This window comes from Lithobates pipiens, unplaced genomic scaffold, assembly GCF_037356315.1.
Source record: "Lithobates pipiens isolate NorthernLeopardFrog02 unplaced genomic scaffold, aLitPip1_a1.2 Scaffold_8, whole genome shotgun sequence".
Lineage (NCBI taxonomy): Eukaryota > Metazoa > Chordata > Amphibia > Anura > Ranidae > Lithobates > Lithobates pipiens.
In genome coordinates this window covers 685,294,928-685,315,720 of record NW_027507903.1, presented here as the reverse complement: position 1 = coordinate 685,315,720, position 20,793 = coordinate 685,294,928, and the positions used below count along the sequence as shown (strand labels likewise).

At 49.5% G+C, this 20,793-nt stretch overlaps 1 protein-coding gene across 1 annotated transcript; it reads right to left on the bottom strand.

Annotated features, from left to right (window-relative positions):
- Positions 1-9,118: 9,118 nt before the first annotated feature.
- On the bottom strand, positions 9,119-19,937 carry LOC143962207 (zona pellucida sperm-binding protein 3-like). The gene is made up of 8 exons (XM_077471542.1): positions 19,476-19,937; positions 17,805-17,917; positions 17,162-17,265; positions 16,913-17,090; positions 16,716-16,836; positions 16,548-16,639; positions 9,822-9,961; positions 9,119-9,345 (listed from the first exon to the last, which is right to left on the bottom strand). The coding sequence occupies exons 1-8, from the start codon at positions 19,932-19,934 to the stop codon at positions 9,119-9,121; spliced, it is 1,434 nt and encodes a 477-aa protein (XP_077327668.1). The 5' UTR covers positions 19,935-19,937.
- Between the last annotated feature and the right edge of the window lie 856 nt (positions 19,938-20,793).

The window sequence follows — 20,793 nt, the reverse complement described above, 5'->3', positions numbered from 1 at the left end:
ATGTAATTTATTTGGAATGGCACCCAAAAGCCATAAGGCACAGGCTTTTCTTAAATGTCATATAGTACATCTTACTTGACTTTAGATAGGCGACGGCATTCATTTTCTTTTTCCGGTGTTTTTCCTTTTTCCTCACCTGGTGATCCTGCCAATAATACACATCCTGTCCTAGGGTGACAACACTCACTGACTGTATCATATTTTTACAGGAGCCGCGTTGTCACATGGGGACAGGACTACAGAACACCTCCTCATTTCCTGATCTTTATGTAGCACTGACCCCCGAAGGAGCTGCTGGTTTGATTGAGCTTACCATTACCTTCTTGACCTCTTCTCCGTCTAGGGATTCCCGTGGTAGGTGGCCCAAAGAAATGGGGAATCTTCTTTTCGGTTATTTATTTGAACCAGAAACAGAGTCTTTAGGCAAGGGTAGAGGGTTAGGGTTAAGTTCAGGTACTTTAGACTGCAAAAATGGAAAGTCTCTTATAGGAAAAATCCAGAGAATAGCGACCGTTTCACAGCTGGATTTTACAACCCCCGGATAGACCTCCTTTCACTAGGCCAAGCAGCCGATAGGGTGTTAAGCAAAGTCTCTGCCACAGACTTGAGCCTATCTGAGTGACATAGACAAATTTAAAGAGCTACCATACGGTACCAGTATCTCTCAGCCGATCCGGCGATACCGTATGAGTGTAGATCCTTGACGCGTCCTTCAACTAAGCCTCCAGGCTCCTTCAGAGAAGCCAGCCCTGCGCACGGCCTTCTCCTGAAGAGTCCTCCGCTGGGGTTTCTCCAGTTGCTGGGCCTCTCCCTTGGATGAGACGGCACTGGACCACCTCTGGATCAATAGGCCCCGAAATCCATTCAGGCCTGTCCCTGCAGTTGCGTCGCCTTGGGCTAGCCAGCTCCCGAGACTTGGAAATGCATGGCTCCGCACCCCAGGCCAGGAGGGCCATGGGGCTAGGGCAGGAGGACCAGAACCACACAAACAGAAAATATTCTCTCCAACGGAACAGAACAGAACCCCCGAAGCACGCAATGTCAGTATCTTAAATACCACCTCCCAGAATGCACAGCAGGAGAACACTCCCACTGGGCTGGTTTCCTAAAGAACAATGACATTCAATACATCCAGCTAGACTGCGTTCTCAACCTTGCCGGCGGTGACAGCGACACCTGCGGTCAAGGAGAACCCAGTGCAACCCAGCTGGACTGGTACTGAAACCAGAAATTTAGAAAATTAGCCCCAAAACCCAACTGTGGTTTCAGGAAAGTTAACTTTTATTATTATTATTATTATTATTATTATAATACACGATTTATATAGCACCAACAGTTTACGCAGCGCTTTACAATGTATAGGGGGGACAACACAATTACAGTACAATACAAAAGGTACAGGAAAATTTTAACTTAAAAAAAAAAAGAAAAAAGAAAGTTAACTTTGAAAAGACCATAGCGCCTGCTTGTCAGGAGCCAGCACTACATTTATAACATGGGGAGGTGTTCTGTAGATAGCTGGGAACCATGTAATTGAAAAGAGCAGAAAGATAGATATACTGCAGAGGAGGAGACTGAGAAGGGTAGATGCACTGAAGGGGAGGGTTCTGAGAATACAAGTGTGAAGAGGTCTAAGAAGGACAAGTGCACCGCAGAGGAGGAAACTGAGTAGAAGAGGTGCAACACAGAAGAGGAGGATTAGAAGGATAAGTATACTGAAGAGGAGGGGCCTAGGGATTTTAGAAGGAATGGTACAGGTGAACTGCAGGGGAGGGTTCTGAGAAGGATGGGGACACTGAAGGGGAGGGGGACTGTGGAGGATGGGTGCACAGAAGGGGAGGGGACTGTGGAGGATGGGTGCACAGAAGGGGAGGGGACTGTTGAGGATGGGTGCACAGAAGGGGAGGGGACTGTGGAGAATGGGGACACTGAAGGGGAGGGGGACTGTGGAGGATGTGTACACAGAAGAGGAGGGGACTGTGGAGGATGGGTGCACAGAAGGGGAGGGGACTGTGGAGGATGGGTACACAGAAGGGGAGGGGACTGTGGAGGATGGGTGCACAGAAGGGGAGGGGAATGTGGAGGATGGGTGCACAGAAGGGGAGGGGACTGTGGAGGATGGGTACACAGAAGGGGAGGGGACTGTGGAGGATGGGTACACAGAAGGGGGGGAGACTGTGGAGGATGGGTGCACAGAAGGGGAGGAGACTGTGGAGGATGAGTGCACAGAAGGGGAGGGGAATGTGGAGGATGGGTGCACAGAAGGGGAGGGGACTGTGGAGGATGGGTGCACAGAAGGGGAGGGGACTGTGGAGGATGGGTGCACAGAAGGGGAGGGTACTGTGGAGGATGGGTGCACAGAAGGGGAGGGTACTGTGGAGGATGGGTGCACAGAAGGGGAGGGGACTGTGGAGGATGGGTGCACAGAAGGGGAGGGGACTGTGGAAGATGGGTACATAGAAGGGGAGGGGACTGTGGAGGATGGGTACACAGAAGGGGAGGGGGACTGTGGAGGATGGGTACACAGAAGGGGAGGGGACTGTGGGGGATAGGTGCACAGAAGGGGAGGGGACTGTGGAGGATGGGTACAGAGAAAGGGAGGGGACTGTGAGGATGGGTGCACAGAAGGGGAGGGGACTGTGAGGATGGGTGCACAGAAGGGGAGGGGACTGTGGAGGATGGGTACACAGAAGGGGAGGGGACTGTGGAGGATGGGTACACAGAAGGGGAGGGGACTGTGGAAGATGGGTACACAGAAGGGGAGGGGACTGTGGAGGATGGGTGCACAGAAGGGGAGGGGACTGTGGAGGATGGGTGCACAGAAGGGGAGGGAACCGTGGAGGATGGGTACACAGAAGGGGATGGGACTGTGGGGGATGGGTACACAGAAGGGGAGGGGACTGTGAGGATGGGTGCACAGAAGGGGAGGGGACTGTGGAGGATGGGTGCACAGAAGGGGAGGGGACTGTGAGGATGGGTGCACAGAAGGGGAGGGGGACTGTGAGGATGGGTGCACAGAAGGGGAGGGGACTGTGGAGGATGGGTACACAGAAGGGGAGGGGACTGTGGAGGATGGGTACACAGAAGGGGAGGGGACTGTGGAGGATGGGTACACAGAAGGGGAGGGGACTGTGAGGATGGGTGCACAGAAGGGGAGGGGGACTGTGAGGATGGGTGCACAGGAGGGGAGGGGAGTGTGGAGGATGGGTACACAGAAGGGGAGGGGACTGGGGGGGATAGGTACACAGAAGTGGAGGGGACTGGGGGGATGGATACACAGAAGGGGAGGGGACTGGGGGGATGGATACACAGAAGGGGAGGGGACTGGGGGGATGGGTACACAGAAGGGGAGGGGATTGGGAAAGATACTGAAAATTGCCTTTTCTCTTAAAGGGAACCTGTCACTCAGCCCCATCTGAGTGTACAATGAAATACACAGAGACTTTCTTCAGTAGAGACAATCTGTACATCCAGACAGACAGTTTTATCTATATCCCGACTTTTCCTATACCCTCCTCCTCCTATAACTTCTCAGTCCTCCCTATTGGTTCTTTAATATGATGGGTGGCTTCACTGACCAATACAAAGGTTGCACCAAGTTCTATATGTCTGTAGCGCCGGCTCCTGAAGAGCATTTTTCTATTTAACGTTCCTAAAACCACAGTTGGGTTTTAGGGTCAATTATACCAAATAATGGTTTCAGTACCAGTCTAGCTGGACTGCCCTGTGTTCTGCTTGGCCACAGGTGGCGCTGTCACCACTGGCAAGTGGTGAGAACGCAGTCCAGCTGGGCGCATTGAGTACCATTCTTTCTCGGAACCAGCCCAGTGGGAGTGTCATATTGCTGTGCATTCTGGGAGAGGGTACTTAAGGTACTGACAACACGTGCTTCTGGGTTCCGGTCCAGAAGATCTTTCTGTCTGTTTGGTCCTAGTCCTCCTGACCGGCCCCCATGGCCCTCATGGCCTGGGGCATGGATCCATCCAATTCCGAGTCTCGGTGGCTGGATAGCCCGAGGCAAAGTAACTGGAAGGAGGATTCGGAGGTGGTCCGGTGCCGTCTCATCTGTGGAGAGGCCCAGCAACTGGAGAAGCACCCAGGGGAGGACTCTTCTGGAGAAGGCCACTATGAAGGCTGGCTTCTCAGAAAGAGCCTGGAGGCTCAGTTGAAAGACACCAAGTGAATCTACACTCATATGGTATCGCCGGACCAGATACGAGATACTGGTAACGTATGATGGCTCTCTAAATTTATCTACATCCTTCAGTTACATCCAAGTCTGTGGCAGAGACTTTGCTTTATTCAAACACTATTGGTCGCTAGGCCTAGTGAGAGGAGGTCTATCCGGTAGCTGTGAGCACTGAGCAGTAATTCTCTGGATTTCTATAGTGAGAGACTTCCTATCTTTTGCAGTTCCAAGAGTAGCTGAACTTCCTACCTAACCCTCTACCCTTCAATGAGAGACTCTTCTGTCTACTTGTTGTCCAATAAATATACTCAAAGTGGATCCAGTGTCAGTTTCTGGAGTTCTTTGGGCCATCTACCTTCGGGAAACCCCTAGACGTACACGAGGTCAAGAAGGCAACGGTAAGCCCAACAAAACCAGCGGCTCCTTCGGGGGTCAGTGCTACATGTCACTCTCGGAAAGACCCTTTGTTGATGCTCCTATCATCCCCCGCTTATAACAGTGCTATTTCTGATATAGCGCCCCCCCATCCACCCCCTGCTGTGTTCAGGCCCCTGGAATGCACATACACTGCAGGACAGGGGAACATAATATAGACTGTCCCCTCCGAATCATCGCCTCAGACTCGGGACTGTCCCCTCCGAATCATTGCCTCAGACTCGGGACTGTCCCCTCCGAATCATCACCTCAGACTCGGGACTGTCCCCTCCAAATCATCGCCTTAGACTCGGGACTGTCCCCTCCGAATCATCGCCTCAGACTCAGGACTGTCCCCTCCGAATCATCTCCTCAGACTCAGGACTGTCCCCTCCGAATCATCTCCTCAGACTCGGGACTGTCCCCTCCGAATCATCTCCTCAGACTCGGGACTGTCCCCTCCGAATCATCGCCTCAGACTCGGGACTGTCCCCTCTGAATCATCTCCTCAGACTCAGGACTGTCCCCTCCGAATCATCTCCTCAGACTCGGGACTGTCCCCTCCGAATCATCTCCTCAGACTCGGGACTGTCCCCTCCGAATCATCGCCTCAGACTCGGGACTGTCCCCTCCGAATCATCGCCTCAGACTCGGGACTGTCCCCTCCAAATCATCTCCTCAGACTCGGGACTGTTCAATCCTCTACATTTTTGTCTAAAAAACAAGCTTTATTTCCATTTATTGGAGCAGCAATTGTATTTATTTATTTAGAGCAGAACTAAAGAGAAAAAAATAATAATTCTATCCATATATACGCACAGTATATACCCTTCATCTATCATCTATATCATCTTCATCGATCGATCAATATGACACTTTGTAAGTGAATATTTGTTTTATTTTCAGCCAGCAGGTGTCGCTCTAGTTCTTTCAACCTGTAAACCTTCCATCGTTCTCTGCTGAGCTGCAGGAAATTATCATTATTTACACATTCCAGATTTTTATTACAGCTGTGCTTCCGCCTTTATCACGTCAGGAAGTTTCAGACAGACCACGTCTCAAAGCATGCAATTTTACTCTTTTGTTAAGACACAGAACTCTGCGAGTCCTTTGTCATGTGATATATATATATATATATATATATATATATTTATATATACACACACAGCCCTGCCCCCTAGAGGACTGCTTAGAATTACCTGCTCATCTGCACAGCCATGACCTGATTAACCTTCCAACCCACCTGACACTCCGGGTTCAGACCTCCTTGTATCACTGTATGACAATAAACAACTCAAGGTATTTAGGTTCTATGAATATTTTACTTGAACTAATAAAGGGGGACATTTTTCACAAAGAGGTGGTAATAGTTCTGCTGTTTTGTAGGCAATAGCACCAACTCAGCAAAATAATTCCTCTAAAAGACACAAGACAATATTTTAGCAATGACAATACATATATACACATATGCTTCCTTTAGAGATATTATCCCCTAAATGTATGTATAAGTTAACTGCTTATACTGCCACACTATCAAAGATGGAACCTGGCCAGCCCACACTCTATACTAGGAAGGGAGAGCGTGTCTATAGAAGAGTCATATAGGGGCCATGCTATAAGTAATGTATGTGGTGGATTGTGAGGCATAGTAGGTGTAAGATGGATAAAGTTATTGGGTGCCAGACACTTCTTGGATGCAAAAGAGCTTTTATCTTAACAGTCCATTTTGTTTTTATTTGGGGGGGGGGGGGGGAGGGTTAGGGCCTGCACACCCTTGAGTAGTTGCAAGTTCAACTAGCAGACCTTGAGCCTTCAATAGGACAGCTGGGCAGGGAAAGGCCTCCAGGAAGAAGCCACATCTGCAGGAATGCTGTCTCCTATAGCAACAGTTTTTAACAGTTCCTTCACTACAACTTCTCCTTGTAGTTCAATACACTGAGATTCCAGTCTCTCACTAGACCCACTGATTCGCCGTCAATGAATCTCTTGAGCTCCTTCAGTCTTCATGGTGCTGTCTTACTCAAGTCTCACCCCCGCTTCTCTGCTGGGTCCCTAGTTTGGCACTCTAGATACCTCTCAAACTTCACCCCGCTCACCTGCTCGGTCCCCAGCTTGACACACAAGGCTGCTCTGCTGGAGTCGCCTCCACTGGCTGGGTCCCTGGCTTGATACCCACTGAAATTTCCCGATTCTCCACCGTACCAGTCTGAAGAATGCTGCTTCGCCAACTTGCTTCTGTTACTTACTGTTGTCCCTGGGAATAAGGCGGACAAGTCCCTTACTGGCGACAGCTTCCCCTCTACCCCCAACCGACAAAACAGTTACTTTTGGTTGGACTGCAAGTTGCAATCACAACCCTGCGCTGCTCTCTTCTGCTTCTGGTACCCCAGGAAGAAGTCATTTTTGACGAAACGACGTAGGGTGAGCGGCGTGCTGACGTCACCGCCATTCCCCGTTGACCAGGAAGGGCGGGCAGTGTTATTAGGAGAGAGCCGGCCGGCTCGTGATTTTACTTACGCTTGTACTCAACTGGAAATCTGCGAGTTTGTTTTGCTTTTATTACGTTCGGATTAAAATTTTATACGGAATTATGCTATGGGAGCCTTTCACCTAACAATTACGGTGGAATGTGAGACGCTTTAAGAAGGAGTCATAAGAGTTGGAGATGCCAGCAGGACCCATTGGAGAGACCAGGAACGATCGCTTTGTTTCACGCTTGTATGATCTCCCTAAAAAGAGATCTTGGCAGCTGGTAAGCCTCACTGAATTTGGTCGTGGATAAAACTTTCTCTCTGGGCGCACCTGCTATACACCTGAAGGGTGTTTGTAAAGAGTCACTTCAATGGACTGAATTAATGCCTTTGTGCTTCTCTTCCCCTTGGACTATGTGTTTGATAGTATACACTGTCTAGTATTTGATACTAGAATTTAATATGTCACAATATTAATGTAGTTTTAGAGCAGCTTTATATTCTTTGGTTTGTGTTTAGTGTGGGTATCTCACATTGAGTTGCAGCAAGAATTTATACTGTTATTATTCATATTATCACGTTTAGAGCCTGCCTCAGGCCTTGTTTTGATTAATCGAGTAATTTCTGGACAGCGCTGTTTTCCAAAGATTCAAGAAAAAACCTGCCCATTGGCTGACATACCCCATAACCTGACATTGGGTTGCCCTCCTCGTATCTAGTACCACCAAGTACCCGGCCACCTAGTGGTAGCAGAGAAGAGTGGAACAAGCCCAAAAACTCTATTGATTCCTCCTTCATCTGTTACTTCCCTTCTGCTTCTACAAGGAAGGTGGAGCTGTCTGAGGAGCCCTGCCCAATCCCCAACCTAGATTGACAGGCCTCTTTAAATACCCAGGGTCATCCCAGCTGGGTGAAGTTGTTTGGTTAGAAGAACTGAAGGAGTGTAAAGGCTGTCAGTGCCTTGAGGGAGCCCCCAGTCTGGGGGGGGGGGGGGGTGTTGGTGACCTTAGGCCAGGTGCTTGGCGTCGAACAGGAACCCCATACAACCCAGGGGGTGTCCTAAACAGGAGAGGACAGCAGGAAATACCACTGGACAAGTCTCCAGGAGGGAGCCGTGAGAGTGAGAGACTAATGTTAATGGTAAAGTCAGGCTGCTGCAGTTGAGGTCTACTGGGACCAGTAGGTCATTAAAGGCAGCTAGCACCACAACCTTATTTGCTACACAGTAGGGGCCTGCGGTCCCTGCCTGAACTAAGGAACTTTGCTAAGGCTGGATGAAACCAGAGTTAGGCCCAACCATGAAGAATTGTGCTGGAGGGAGAAGGCAAGAGCCTGCAGCAAGTGTTGTGCAGGAGCAAAAAAAAAAAAAAAAAAAAAAAAAAAATAATCCAACTTGTCCCAAACCATCTTAGAATCTTTCTGGGCATCCCATCAATTCCTTAACCCATCCAAGTTCTAATCCCTCAATAAAAATACAAAGCTGATGGACTGGTTCATTGTCTTGGAGTGTCTGGAAGTGAATGCTGGGCAGGGCGACAGATGGGCCACAATTCAGAAGCCCCTACAGGAAAGAGAAAGAAGTCTTCAAAAGTTTCATTAACTCTCACTGATGGAACAAGCCCTGCTACTGATATAGGTCATGACTTCCCCCTTACTGTTATCCTTCCTGCATTCTCTCCAACCCCACATTCTCCATCCTCTCTGCACTCTTGATCCTCAAAATGTGGAACAAGTCATTTTTAAGAGGGGTGTAGGAAGCCTACGTGAGGACTCAATGATGCATAAAAAGGGTCAGTATGAGTCCCGAGCCCAATTAGTCGTCTATATAGTATCCTGTGGCCCTTGTGACAACCCAGCCACAACTTCTGTCCCCCATTAAGATATTTGAAGGTCGGAGGTTCCTCTAACACATGAGACAAGGGGTGGGGCAGGTGGCTGCCACATGAGACCCATGATCTAGATGTTTAGAGCCCCTAGAAAAGCACCAAATCATACTGCAACGTTCTATGAATAAGCAAGAGACCATATTAAAGCATTTTTTTTTTTATTTCTCTACAGACAGATATTGCGGCATTTTTAGAGACTTCACAATGAACACTGCACACACAGTGACTACAAGAACACTGACACACCCGACAGCCACCAACCACCAGAGCTCTGCGGGGGCGGCCTCTTCCTTCATCACTGCAGCTGCAAGGTCGTTTTGTTTCGGTCCAATCACAAGCAGAGGTCCCAAGGTGGTCACCGCCTGTTCCTCTTCCATGATAGGTTCTGCAGGAGAACACACTGGAGGATCAAGAGACACATCTCTATACAATGCAACCAAGGGCTTTCAGGTGATACCTCAACTCCTACTCAAGTGTGCAGAGGTGGTGTCCACTATATAGACCCTCAGGAATGAAATTGTTATGTTAACCAATTGAACACTATGGGGGAAAAGGGGGGGGGGGGGGGGGGGTTTGAAACCTCAAGATTTGCATTGCTAAGAAAAGCTATGCAGGAGATCTACCTTCCTGTTCTAGCTCTGAATAATGAGGGAAACATTTTTTACAGGAATAGAAGCAGCACCATGAAGGCCATCCAGGTTCTAGCCTTCCCCCTTCATAGACACCCAGGTCCCTCAGAACCCTGGTGGGTGCAAGACTCAGTGCCAGGTTGAATACCCAACCGCCCCCCCCCGTTGTAATACAAAATGCAGATGTAACCACACCAATGTTGTATGCAGCAGCTGCATGGTTAAGACTCACCATCCAAGGCTTCCCTCTTCCCAAAGGCTCTCGGTCTTCCAAATCGGCTCCTTCCTCCTGTCAGACCAGTAGGGTTGCTACAGGTGCCTGGTGTCCCACAACACTGGCAGATACTGCTGGGGCCCTCAACTGCAGACCAGCTAGAGAAAAAAAACAAAAAAAAAAAAAAAAAGTATGTATGACAACCTGTGTTTAGAAGATGCACTGGAAGTGCGGTGAAAGGCCAACACTGGATAGGTAGTTAGACATTTTCCTTGAAAGAGGACCTAGGGCTACCACATCATCCCTGTAATCCAGGACACAGGTTCTGAGGCCGATTTAATGCAGATAAGGCACCGAGTTTAATTACCACCATAATCAGCACCTGTGTAATTAATGTGTGTCCTGGATTAAAGGGATGATGTGGCAACCCTACTTAGGGCTCATTAGTCCAAATGCACAGTGGAGATCGATTACAGTTTTTATTGTTTGGTGTCCAGTTAGGGAGATTCACACCGTGTGGGGGGGTTCAGAGGAATTCCATTCGTTTGCAGGATTTCCTCTCACCTCCTGTCTGGCTATGGGACAGGAAGTGAAGGAAAAATGGAATTACGTACCGGTAATCTCCTTTTCCAGGAGTCTTTCAGGACAGCCACCTTAGAGAGACACCGGCTCCTCCCCTCTGAGGAAACACCGCCTTCAATTTCATAATTTAAGCCTCCTCCTCCCTTCGTTCCTCAGTTCTTCCAGAGTACCTCCGGCCAAACTGGGGAGACACAAGAACACGTCAAACAAATAAACTTTTTAAGTCTTACCTGACGATCTCATGTAATGAGTTCCCGATGATCTGCAACAATTTGGGTGGGAACCGGTGCTGTCCTGAAAGACTCCTGGAAAAGGACATTACCGGTACGTAATTCCATTTTTCCCCAATCGTCTTTCAGGACAGCCACCTTAGAGAGGATAAGCGAGTATATTACCTTAGGGTGGGACTACTGCCTGTAGCACCTTACGACCAAAGGCTTGGTCTTTGGCTGACAGAAGATCCAGTCTATAGTGTCTCACAAACGTAGAAAAACTGGACCACGTTGCAGCTCTACAGATCTGTTCCGGAGACGCACCAGCCCACTCTGCCTGAGAAGTTGCCACGGCCCTGGTTGAGTGTGCTCTAATGCCAGCTGGAGGATCTAATCCCCCTGCCACGTATGCCTGCCCAATGGCTAACCTTAACCATCTAGCTATGGTACGTCTAGAGGCTTTGGAACCCTTCCTGGCCCCTGAAAATAAAACAAAAAGTGAATCTGTCTTTCTGAACTGACTTGTGCAGTCTAAATAATAAAGAACACATCTTCTAACATCTAGTCTGTGAAACATGTGTTCCTGTTCTCTAACTGGATTTGAACAAAATGTAGGTAGCACAATCTCCTGCATCCTGTGGAAACTAGAGGCTACCTTAGGCAAAAAGGCCGGATCTATCTTCAAAACCAGACGATTCGGAAAAACCTGAAAAAAGGGAGCCCTGACAGAAAGGGCTTCGAGTTCACTTACTCTTCTTGCTGTAGTGATCGCCACCAAAAACACAGTTTTGAGAGTGATCAGCTTTAATGAGCAAGATTCTAACGGCTCAAAAGGTTCCCCTGTGAGAACCTGTAAAACTAAAGAAAGATCCCAAACCGGGAAGGGGGAGCTTGAAGCTGGTCTTTGCCTACCTAGGGCCCTGAAGACCCTTACGACCCAAGGATCTGACGCTAGATGTTTCTCTAAAAACACGCTCAAAGCAGAAACCTGAGCTTTTAGTGTTCCAAGCGCTAACCCCTTATCCGCCCCTGCCTGTAGGAACTCTAGAACGGCTATAGGGCTATGCACGTTGAAGGAACCCTCTGAACACCAGCTGTTAAACCGTTTCCATACCTTTAAGTAAATGGACTGGGTTTCCTTTTTCCTACAGTTTAGAAGAGTGGCTACCAACCGGTCTGAGAAGCCCTTGGCTTTTAGCAATTCTTCCTCAGAAGCCACGCTGCCAGGTTCCATCGTCCTACCTGAGGGCAGAACACCGGACCTTGAGACAGGAGATCCTCCTGCACTGGGAGAATCCAGGGGGGTTCTACAGACAGGCCCTTCAAGACCGAGAACCACGGCCTCCTGGGCCAGTGAGGTGCAATTAGAATGAGGGTAGTATTCTCCCCTTGAAATTTCCTTAATACTGCTGGAATGAGCACTGGAGGGGGGAAAGCATAGCACCTGGAGAAACCCCAACTCTGTGCTAGTGCGTCCACCGCCAATGCCCCGTCCCCCCTGTTTATGGAGAAGAACGTTGCTACCTTCGCGTTTTCCCTTGCGGCAAAGAGATCTATTGCAGGAATCCCCCATCTCCGGGTGATCATTTCGAATATTTCCTGCTTGAGAACCCAATTGCCTTCTCTCAGAGTTCTCCTGCTGAGAAAATCTGCCACCTGATTTTGTTCTCCCTTCAAGTGGATTGCTGAAAGGGACAGGATATTTGCTTCGGCCCATCTGAGGATGGCTTCCGCTAGGGCCCATAAGGACTTGCTCCTGGTGCCCCCCTGTCTGTTGATGTAAGCTACCACCGAGGAGTTGTCCGACCTTACCCTTACGTGATTCCCCCGGAGCTCCTTCTGAAAGGTTCTGAGAGCTAGATCTACTGCCCTCAGCTCCCTCCAATTCGAGGATCTCCTCGAGTCCCTCTTTTCCCAAATACCCTGTATTAATTGGGAGTCTAGGTGTGCCCCCCAACCTGAGCTGCTTGCATCGGTCGTGACCACCCTGGAGGTTGGCATGACCCACTCTAGACCTTGGGACAAATTTGCTCCCTTCCTCCACCACCAAAGGGACCTCTTTACCTGATCTGGAATCGAAACCAGAGAATCCAAAGATTCCTGGCTGTGATCCCAAACCTTCAGCACAAATAATTGTAGAGGGCGGTAATGTAACCCTGCCCACTGAACCGCTGGAAGAGCGGATGTCAGCAACCCTAGCGCTGACATGATCTTCCTTATGGAGATCTGGTGGTTGCCCTGAAGAAACAGAGCCCTGTCTATCTTTTGAATTTTTTCCAAAGGAAGAAAGACCCTTTGTACTGTTGAGTCCAACTCGTACCCTAGGAAAGTGACCCTCTGGGAAGGGATTAAGTTGGATTTCTCCAGGTTCAGGAGCCAACCCAGGCTTACTAACAGGTTTCTTGTGACCTGTAAATTCTGAATTAATTGTGCTGGGGAAGGGGCAAACAGAAGGAGATCGTCGAGATATGCGATCACCGAGATTCCCCTGAGACGCAGAAATGCCAGAACTTCTGCCATCACTTTGGTGAAGATTCGGGGGGGAAGAGGATAGTCCGAAAGGAAGCGCTCTGAACTGAAGGTGTAGTACTTCCATTGGGGTTCCCACTGCCAGTCTGAGAAAACGCTGGTGGGACTCTGCGATTGGAATATGCAGGTATGCATCTTTCAGATCTATTGATGCCATGAAGCAGTTCGGAGGTAGGAGTGCTTTTACTGAGTAAACCGAATCCATCCGAAACCTTCTGTAGGTAACTGAGACATTCAGGGGCTTCAGGTTCAGGATGAGCCTGAACTTTCCCGAAGGCTTGCGAATCACGAAGACGTGAGAGTAGAAGCCTCTGCTTGTCTCTCCTACTGGAACCCGTACTACCACCTCCTGTTCTTCCAACTCCTGAAGAGAGGAAAGAAGGGCAGATGATTTTTCTGCGCATTTTGGCAGCTCGGTGACAAGGAACCTCAGAGGAGGGAGTTCCGAAAACTCCAAATGGTAACCTCCTCTGATGATCCCCAAGACAAACTGATTGGAGGAAATCATTTCCCACTGTGGGAGGAAGGCCCCCAATCTTCCTCCCACCGTGACCCTGTCACTGAGATTTTTTGGGCTGTTCAGGAGGGCGAAAAATTGCTCCCCCGGGGCCCCTGCTTTTGAGTCCCCAACTTTTCTTCTGCTGAACCGTACGGGGTGGTACAACCCTTTTCTGGGGACGAGTCTCTTTTGGCTTGTTCCCCAAATTTCCTTTTAACAGGAAAGGCCTTTCTTTTGTCTGCTGTGCGATCTAGCACTGTTTCAAGACCTGGTCCAAACAGTAGATCTCCTGTAAAGGGGATTCCACAAAGTTTAAGTTTGGATGCATTGTCTCCAGGCCAGGTCTTCAACCATAAGGCTCTCCTGGCAGAGTTGGTCAGGGCCAAGGACCTTGCCGACATCCTCACAGATTCCGCCGAAGCGTCCGCTATGTAGGCTATCCCTTTAAGAAGCATGGGAAAGGAGGATAGAATAGTCTCCTTTGCTGTCCCTGCTTCAATGTGTGCGCTAATCTGGGTGAGCCAATACTCCATGTTGCGGGCCACCACCGTGGTTGCCATGGCTGGCTTAAGATTTCCCTGTGACGAATCCCAGGCCTTCTTAAGAAGGTAATCCATCCTTCGATCCATAGGGTTAGACAGTACCCCCATATCCTCAAAGGATAGATCAGTGTGTCTGGACACCTGGGAAAAAGCAGCGTCTAGTCTGGGAGATTTATTCCAGACGAGAGTCTCTTCCTCCGAAAAAGGAAACCTACGTCTTAATGCCCCAGAAAAGAAAGGTTTCCTTTCGGGATCCCGCCATTCCTTCTTGATGGTATCGATCAAGACGTTGTGCACTGGGAACACCCGCTTCTTTTGTTCCCCCATGCCCTTGTACATCCGATCATGGAGTGACAATGTCTTAGTTTCTTCTTGAATGCCTAAAGTGGTATGAATCGCTCCCAAGAGCTCATCCACATCCTCCAGGGAAAGCTTATACCGCGAGATTCTGCTGGATTCCCCATCCAACACCTCTGCGTCAGACTCCTCCTGGGAGTCTGAAACGACACTGTCAATTTCCTCCTCAGCCTCTTCCCTGGGACCCTCTGAATTCTCTCCCCTTGCAGGAGGAACATCCACAGGGCTGGATGGTACACTCTGCTGCGCTGGTGTAGGAGTGCTCGGAGGCTGGGGCCACTGAAAACTGGAAAAAAAGTTTTGGAAGGACTGAAAGGTACCAGAGAGTTCCTTCATAGAAGCTACCAGATCTGCACCCTGCTCTACTGCCTGTTCCTTAAGTAAATCCTCAATACATTGTTTGCAAATAGCTTTAGACCAAGAGTCTCCCATAGACGTTCTACATGAAGGGCACTTCTTCTTAGAACCATGGGGGGACTTGCTCGTGGCTTTCTGAAAGACACAAAACACAGGAAGGGGCAGCATGAGCCTAAAAAACAGCAACACCAGCGCTACATAGAGGACCACCGGGAGTGCCCCCCCTAGGATCAACCATCACCAGGATCCCAGACACACTACCCTTCCCCCCGACCACCAAGGAGGAACACCAGTGGAGCTACTGGATACAAGTAAGGGAACACCTCCCCAGGTTTCCTCTTACCTTCGAGTGGCTGGTGCTATTATCTCCAGGAGTTTTTGAAGCCTCTGCCTCGGACATTCTCCCGTTGAGGAAGCGTGGTACGAACGTGCCTCTAACAGCTACCTGTGCAACTGTGAAAAGAGAGGCTGCACCAGCCGAACGCTAGGTTCCCTTTCACGTGCCGCGTCCGGAAGACGCGGATCGAACGAAGGGGTCCGCCCCCACCGGAACCGACGTCGCCCGCCTACCGGTCCGGCTTCCAGCTCCCAGCCGGCTGCGTACACAGGGGGGCCCTGGACGCCTTCGTTCAGCACCCCACTGGGCGAAACGCAAGGATGAACCTCTCCAAAGACTTCCTGCTTTCCCCAAGCGAAGATTGGAGTGCGTGTAAAGGTCAGTCGAGTATTCAGCTTCCCCAGCCGACTGGACTGTTTGTTCCGTTGAAACCCCCGCGGGTGAACGAACGGACGACCCCATAAACTTCCCGCTTTCCCCAAGCGGAGTTTAGGGTATATGGACAGTACGAACACTCCAGCTCCCCGCTGATAGGACTGTCCTGGACCGACCGATGAACGGTCGGATAGCCGAACGGGGCCAGGGCTCCGCTCGGATGGCTTCAGTTTCACCAACCGAATTTAGCCTTAAGGTTCCTTGGCGATGTCTCCCCGCCGGAGGAAACACCATAACTGAGGAACGAAGGGAGGAGGCTTAAATTATGAAATTGAAGGCGGTGTTTCCTCAGAGGGGAGGAGCCGGTGTCTCTCTAAGGTGGCTGTCCTGAAAGACGATTGGGGAAAATCTCTGCAACGGTACACAGGTGAGAAAAGTCTGGATGGGTTATAACCCTCCCTGGCTCCATCCAAAATAAAAAAAGAAGTTGTCTATAGCTCTACTTACAGTGCCAAATTGATCCCCCTTGGATGGAATTTACAGCTGACCACAAGGTGTCCAAGCAGCAGATTCAGGAGCACCTTACCTATAGTTCTGATCATGCTGGCACCTGAGATCCTTTAGACCAGGGGTAGGCAACCTTGGCCCCCCAGCTGTGGAGCAACTACAAATCCCATCATGCCTCAGAGTCATGCCTGTGATTGTCAGGGTCTTGCAGTTTCACCACAGCTGGAGGACCAAGGTTGCCTACCCCCGTTTTAGGCCAACTTTCCACCCCATGAGGTTACTTACCTGGCTAGCCATTTTACCAATGTACATGGTGTAAATTTGTAATGTTGCAGACATTCTGTGGGGCCCTGTCCATACCATTGTTTTTTGGAATTCACCATGTCGGGTAGCAAAAATTTTTCAACCAGCCCCTGGACACCCAACAGGCATTTTAAATAGTCTCACCTGTTTGTGGCTTTACTATAGGAACAGGCCTTGTTCATGGGATCTGGGACCTGGGTGGCAGCAGCAGCTCTCAAGTAACAGGTCAAATAGATCTGGAATAGAAGGTTTTAGTAGGTTAAACATTCATAGAAGGCACCAACGTGTGAAACCAATTGAAACAGTCCTCACCAAAGATACATCGTTTCCTAGGAACCGGAAGGCATCCACCGTGAACTGTAGAGAGTTTGTCTGGACCCTTGGAGTGATGAAGGCCGAGGAGGAGTCAGCTTGTGTTCCATCTACAAGACACCTGCAGAAGATGGTCACTTACAATTTGGGTCATATGGGAACCCAACCCCACTAACCCCCCCCACCACGAAACATACCCATTGTCTGTAATGAGGTCATAACTTGGAGAAGAGGTGGCATCGGGAGATATGGTGGCCACACAACGGTCCACATAGAGGATCATAGCAATTTGGTTGCGAGTATCCACAGAGGCCTGTATGTAGAGAATATCCCCCAACTGATAGATGGGAGAACTTCTGGGACCACTCCAGTCCTCTGTATACATAAGGAAAGGGGATTAGTAAAAGGCCCAACAATAACCCCTCCCGATCACCCATCTTCCTCACCAGTCATCAGGACCAAAGAGAAGGACAACCTTTCTTCTAAAGACACAGTGGTGCTGAATGGAACCCACGTTGGCCTAATGGCCTGGCTGCTCACATTACCGTGCCTACAGAGAACAGAATCAAGGTCAGTAATACATTTTAATGTCACAAATTCATATTACTCTTTTCCTGTCCATTACTGACTTTTAATTGGAGTACAGGGTCAAATCCTGGTTACACTATCCAGCAAGTTACTAAAGGATGGCTGTCTGGTTGATTCCATTCCTGTGAGACAGCCACCAAATGAAGCCAGTTAGTAAAGGCATTAATGGGGCATGATCCCTGAACATTTAAGTGACCAGGAGCAGCTACTATATTTGTCCCCAGGTTCTCTTTAGAACCTTGTTGGGATATCCAATCTATCTCAACAGAGGGGAGTGTGCCTGGCTGGGTGACAGACTACTACACTCAGCAGCCCCTACAGCAAAAAAATAGGCTGCCAACACACCTAACCAGGAAAGGCAATACCATACATGAAAATCTCTTGGCAAGAACCCCTAGTTGTGTTTTCTGCCCACTCTGGCCCAACATTGACCAGATGCTGAGCACCAGCTGGGACCTGTTTGGCCCCCTAGTGTAAGCTGAACTAGTAGTGTTGACTCACCGGTAGTAGAAGCACATTATGGGGACCACAGCTGGGTTGGTTCTGATGATTGGAATGGAGGAGGTTGGGCTGTAGGTCAGGTTGGTGGTGTAGATTAGCCAGTCTTGAGTCATCTGTGCAGAGAAGGAGACAGACTTACAAACATGGAAAGCTGACATCGTTTAGTCCATTTTCTGAGACCAGGCCCCGAGCCCACCATTGCCTGGCCCCGGTGTTAAAGGCCAGGGTCATGGCTCAGCAGCCATAATAAACCGTGGTGCGTTTATGAGGGGGGGGGGGGGGGGTCAGAACCAGGCATTTCAGGTGATAGAGGAAGCTAAATTAACTAAAACACGCACTGTGCAAACATGCTTTAAAAATTACAGGATTTTTAGGGTTAAACATTTCAAAGTGAATCAACTGTTTTTATGCAGGGTTTTCCCTTTCCGTGTGGAATTGACTTGCTAAGTAAGGCAACATTCCAGAAGTCAACCTAGTATAGCCCTCTCCTCTTCTGGAGTGTACAATTAGTTTGTGCTGGCCCAGCTCCTCCACCTCTTCCTACACAAGCCCCCCATGTAACCGTCAGGGGAGGAGTGGCAACTCCAAGGCTTTTGACATCACACCCAAGATGGTGGCACCCAACGGCAGTCGCAAAAATAAATAAACGAATAGAAATATGATAAAAAGATTTGTTGACCTGGTGATTGGTCATCCAAGACTCAGTCTACAAAAGGCAAGTCTTCAGTCTGATGGCACCTACTTAAAGTAACCCCACAACATAGATCCCACTACGCATACAATCATCCCTACTAACGGTCTGGAGAGTCCTCTCCCACCAGACACTCCTGGTGGCTCTCCATCTGCATTCCAGATCCCTACCAGACAGCATGGTTGAGCAGGGGTATTGCCACAGATCTGGGCAACAAAGCAAACTACAGGGGGTACTGACAGTGCTGCAACATTGTGTCCTGTGACTGAGCAGCAATCCCAGATATGCAAACTGCTCCTTATTTGGGGTAGGCAGATTTGGGGGGGGGTTGGGGAGTGCCACCCCCCCCCCCCCCCACAGCAAACAAGGAGAAGGGACCCCATAGGATTGGTGTTTGAAGCGTAACTGAAGGGAAAAAAAAAAAAAAAAAAAAAACCACACACCCTTGATAAATATTCTATGGGGGACACCTGTTCTGGTAACAGCCAGGCATTTCCTCACTATTGTGGCTACGAGTCAGGACGGGAAAGGAAATCCCCCAATAGGACAAAAATAGCAAAATGCCCAACAGATGTTTTAACTCTCCCATACCCCATCCAAAAACCATTAGGTCTTCACTTCTACCTTTATCTTCCCAAAGTGGAGCTTTAAAAAGTTCCTGTACACCCCCTCCCCCTACTCTGGTAAGCAGAGATGGGAGATTTGAGTTCTACTTTGGCTGCTGGGGAAGGGAGGAGGAAACTTGAGTGGATAGGCTGCCGCAATAGATTCGAATTTTGGTGAGGGAAAATGTTAGTCCTTTTTTAATGGAACACAAGCTACAAGGTCATTAGGAACTAGCTGGTTACAGGTGGGGGTGGGGGTGGAATCCACACACCAGAGAAGGTTCCATACAAAAACAGACTACTGGAAGACAAGGACTTGGGAGGGGAGGGAATTGACTAGAATACATGGACACGGGGAGAACATTTTAAGATTACCTGCACCATGTTGCCGCAGTCCTGGAGGTTGATCTGGAAGGTGACAGTGGTGTCTGTACTCTGGGGGTTGGGTTTGCAGCCTTGGGGCCCCAGGCTCAGGTCAGACGGTCGGACCAGCTTCCCAATTCCATAGAAATCCCTCTGGACATTGACCACCATGTTGTCCTCTCCACACTGGATGCTGATAGGGGAGCTCCCAGGCTGCGGCAGATCTCGTGGAACCCCACCAACACGTCCAGCAAGTGAACCCCTAGGAGCCCCAACACCCACAACAGGGCGATTAGCATTCCAATCCCTTGAGCCCCATCTAGAAGAGCCCTGACCAGGTAGAGCCCTCTGGTTGTTCCTCCACCAATCTGACTGGCGGCCATGTCTCACCAAGACTCCATCACAGCCAAACCCTGACCAATAAGCTAGAGCCAGGAGCAGCACCCAACCACCTTTCACCAGAAAATCCATCCTGTCGATAAGAGACACAACACAATGAATGAGAGAGAGAGAGCTGTCCTTTATACCCCTCCCACCAACAACTGATACCCCCAGCTGGGGCCAATCATCACCACACCCAATGGCTGGAACTATACATGGTGGATGGGAGATGGAACCAATAATGGAGGTCACCTCATCCCCCTGGAGATCCACTGGAGATGATACCTAGATTCATCCTTATGCTGAAATCAGATGGGAGAGACAGGTCCACATGGAGTGTGCTACACAAGCTGCATGGAGGAGAGGAATCTCACAAGGATACACAATGATTGGATCACATACAACTGATACTACACCATAATACTAATGTCACTCACACCAACAGGAGAGATTTATTGTAGGGCTCAATAGCACAGGGATGGTGAGAACCCCTCATAATGTGCGCAGCAGGCGTACAGACCGGGAACTCAGCACAGTGATGGGAGCCCCCCATGATGGTCACAGCGGGTGCGCAGACTCTGGAACTCAGCACAGGGATGGTGGGAACCCAGAGGTGCCTTGTGGTAACAAACAAGTCAGCACAATGCATGTCAATGCACATTATGTTTAATGCAATGCCATTTATTTAGAATGGCACCCACAAGCCAATGGGCCCAGGCAATTCTTACTTTCTCTTTCATTCCCTGCAAAGGCAAAGCATAATGGACTACTATGCATCACATAGTAGCCCATTATGTGTCACTTACCTGACACAGGAGCCAGCGATGTCACCGCTGTCCCCTGTAGTCCGGTGCATCCATCTTTTCGGTGGGGTCTCGCAGCTCCGCCGCTGTCATGCGCACGGGAGCCGACACGCGCGGCAGCTCGATTGTTGGAAATGCCGCGCTCA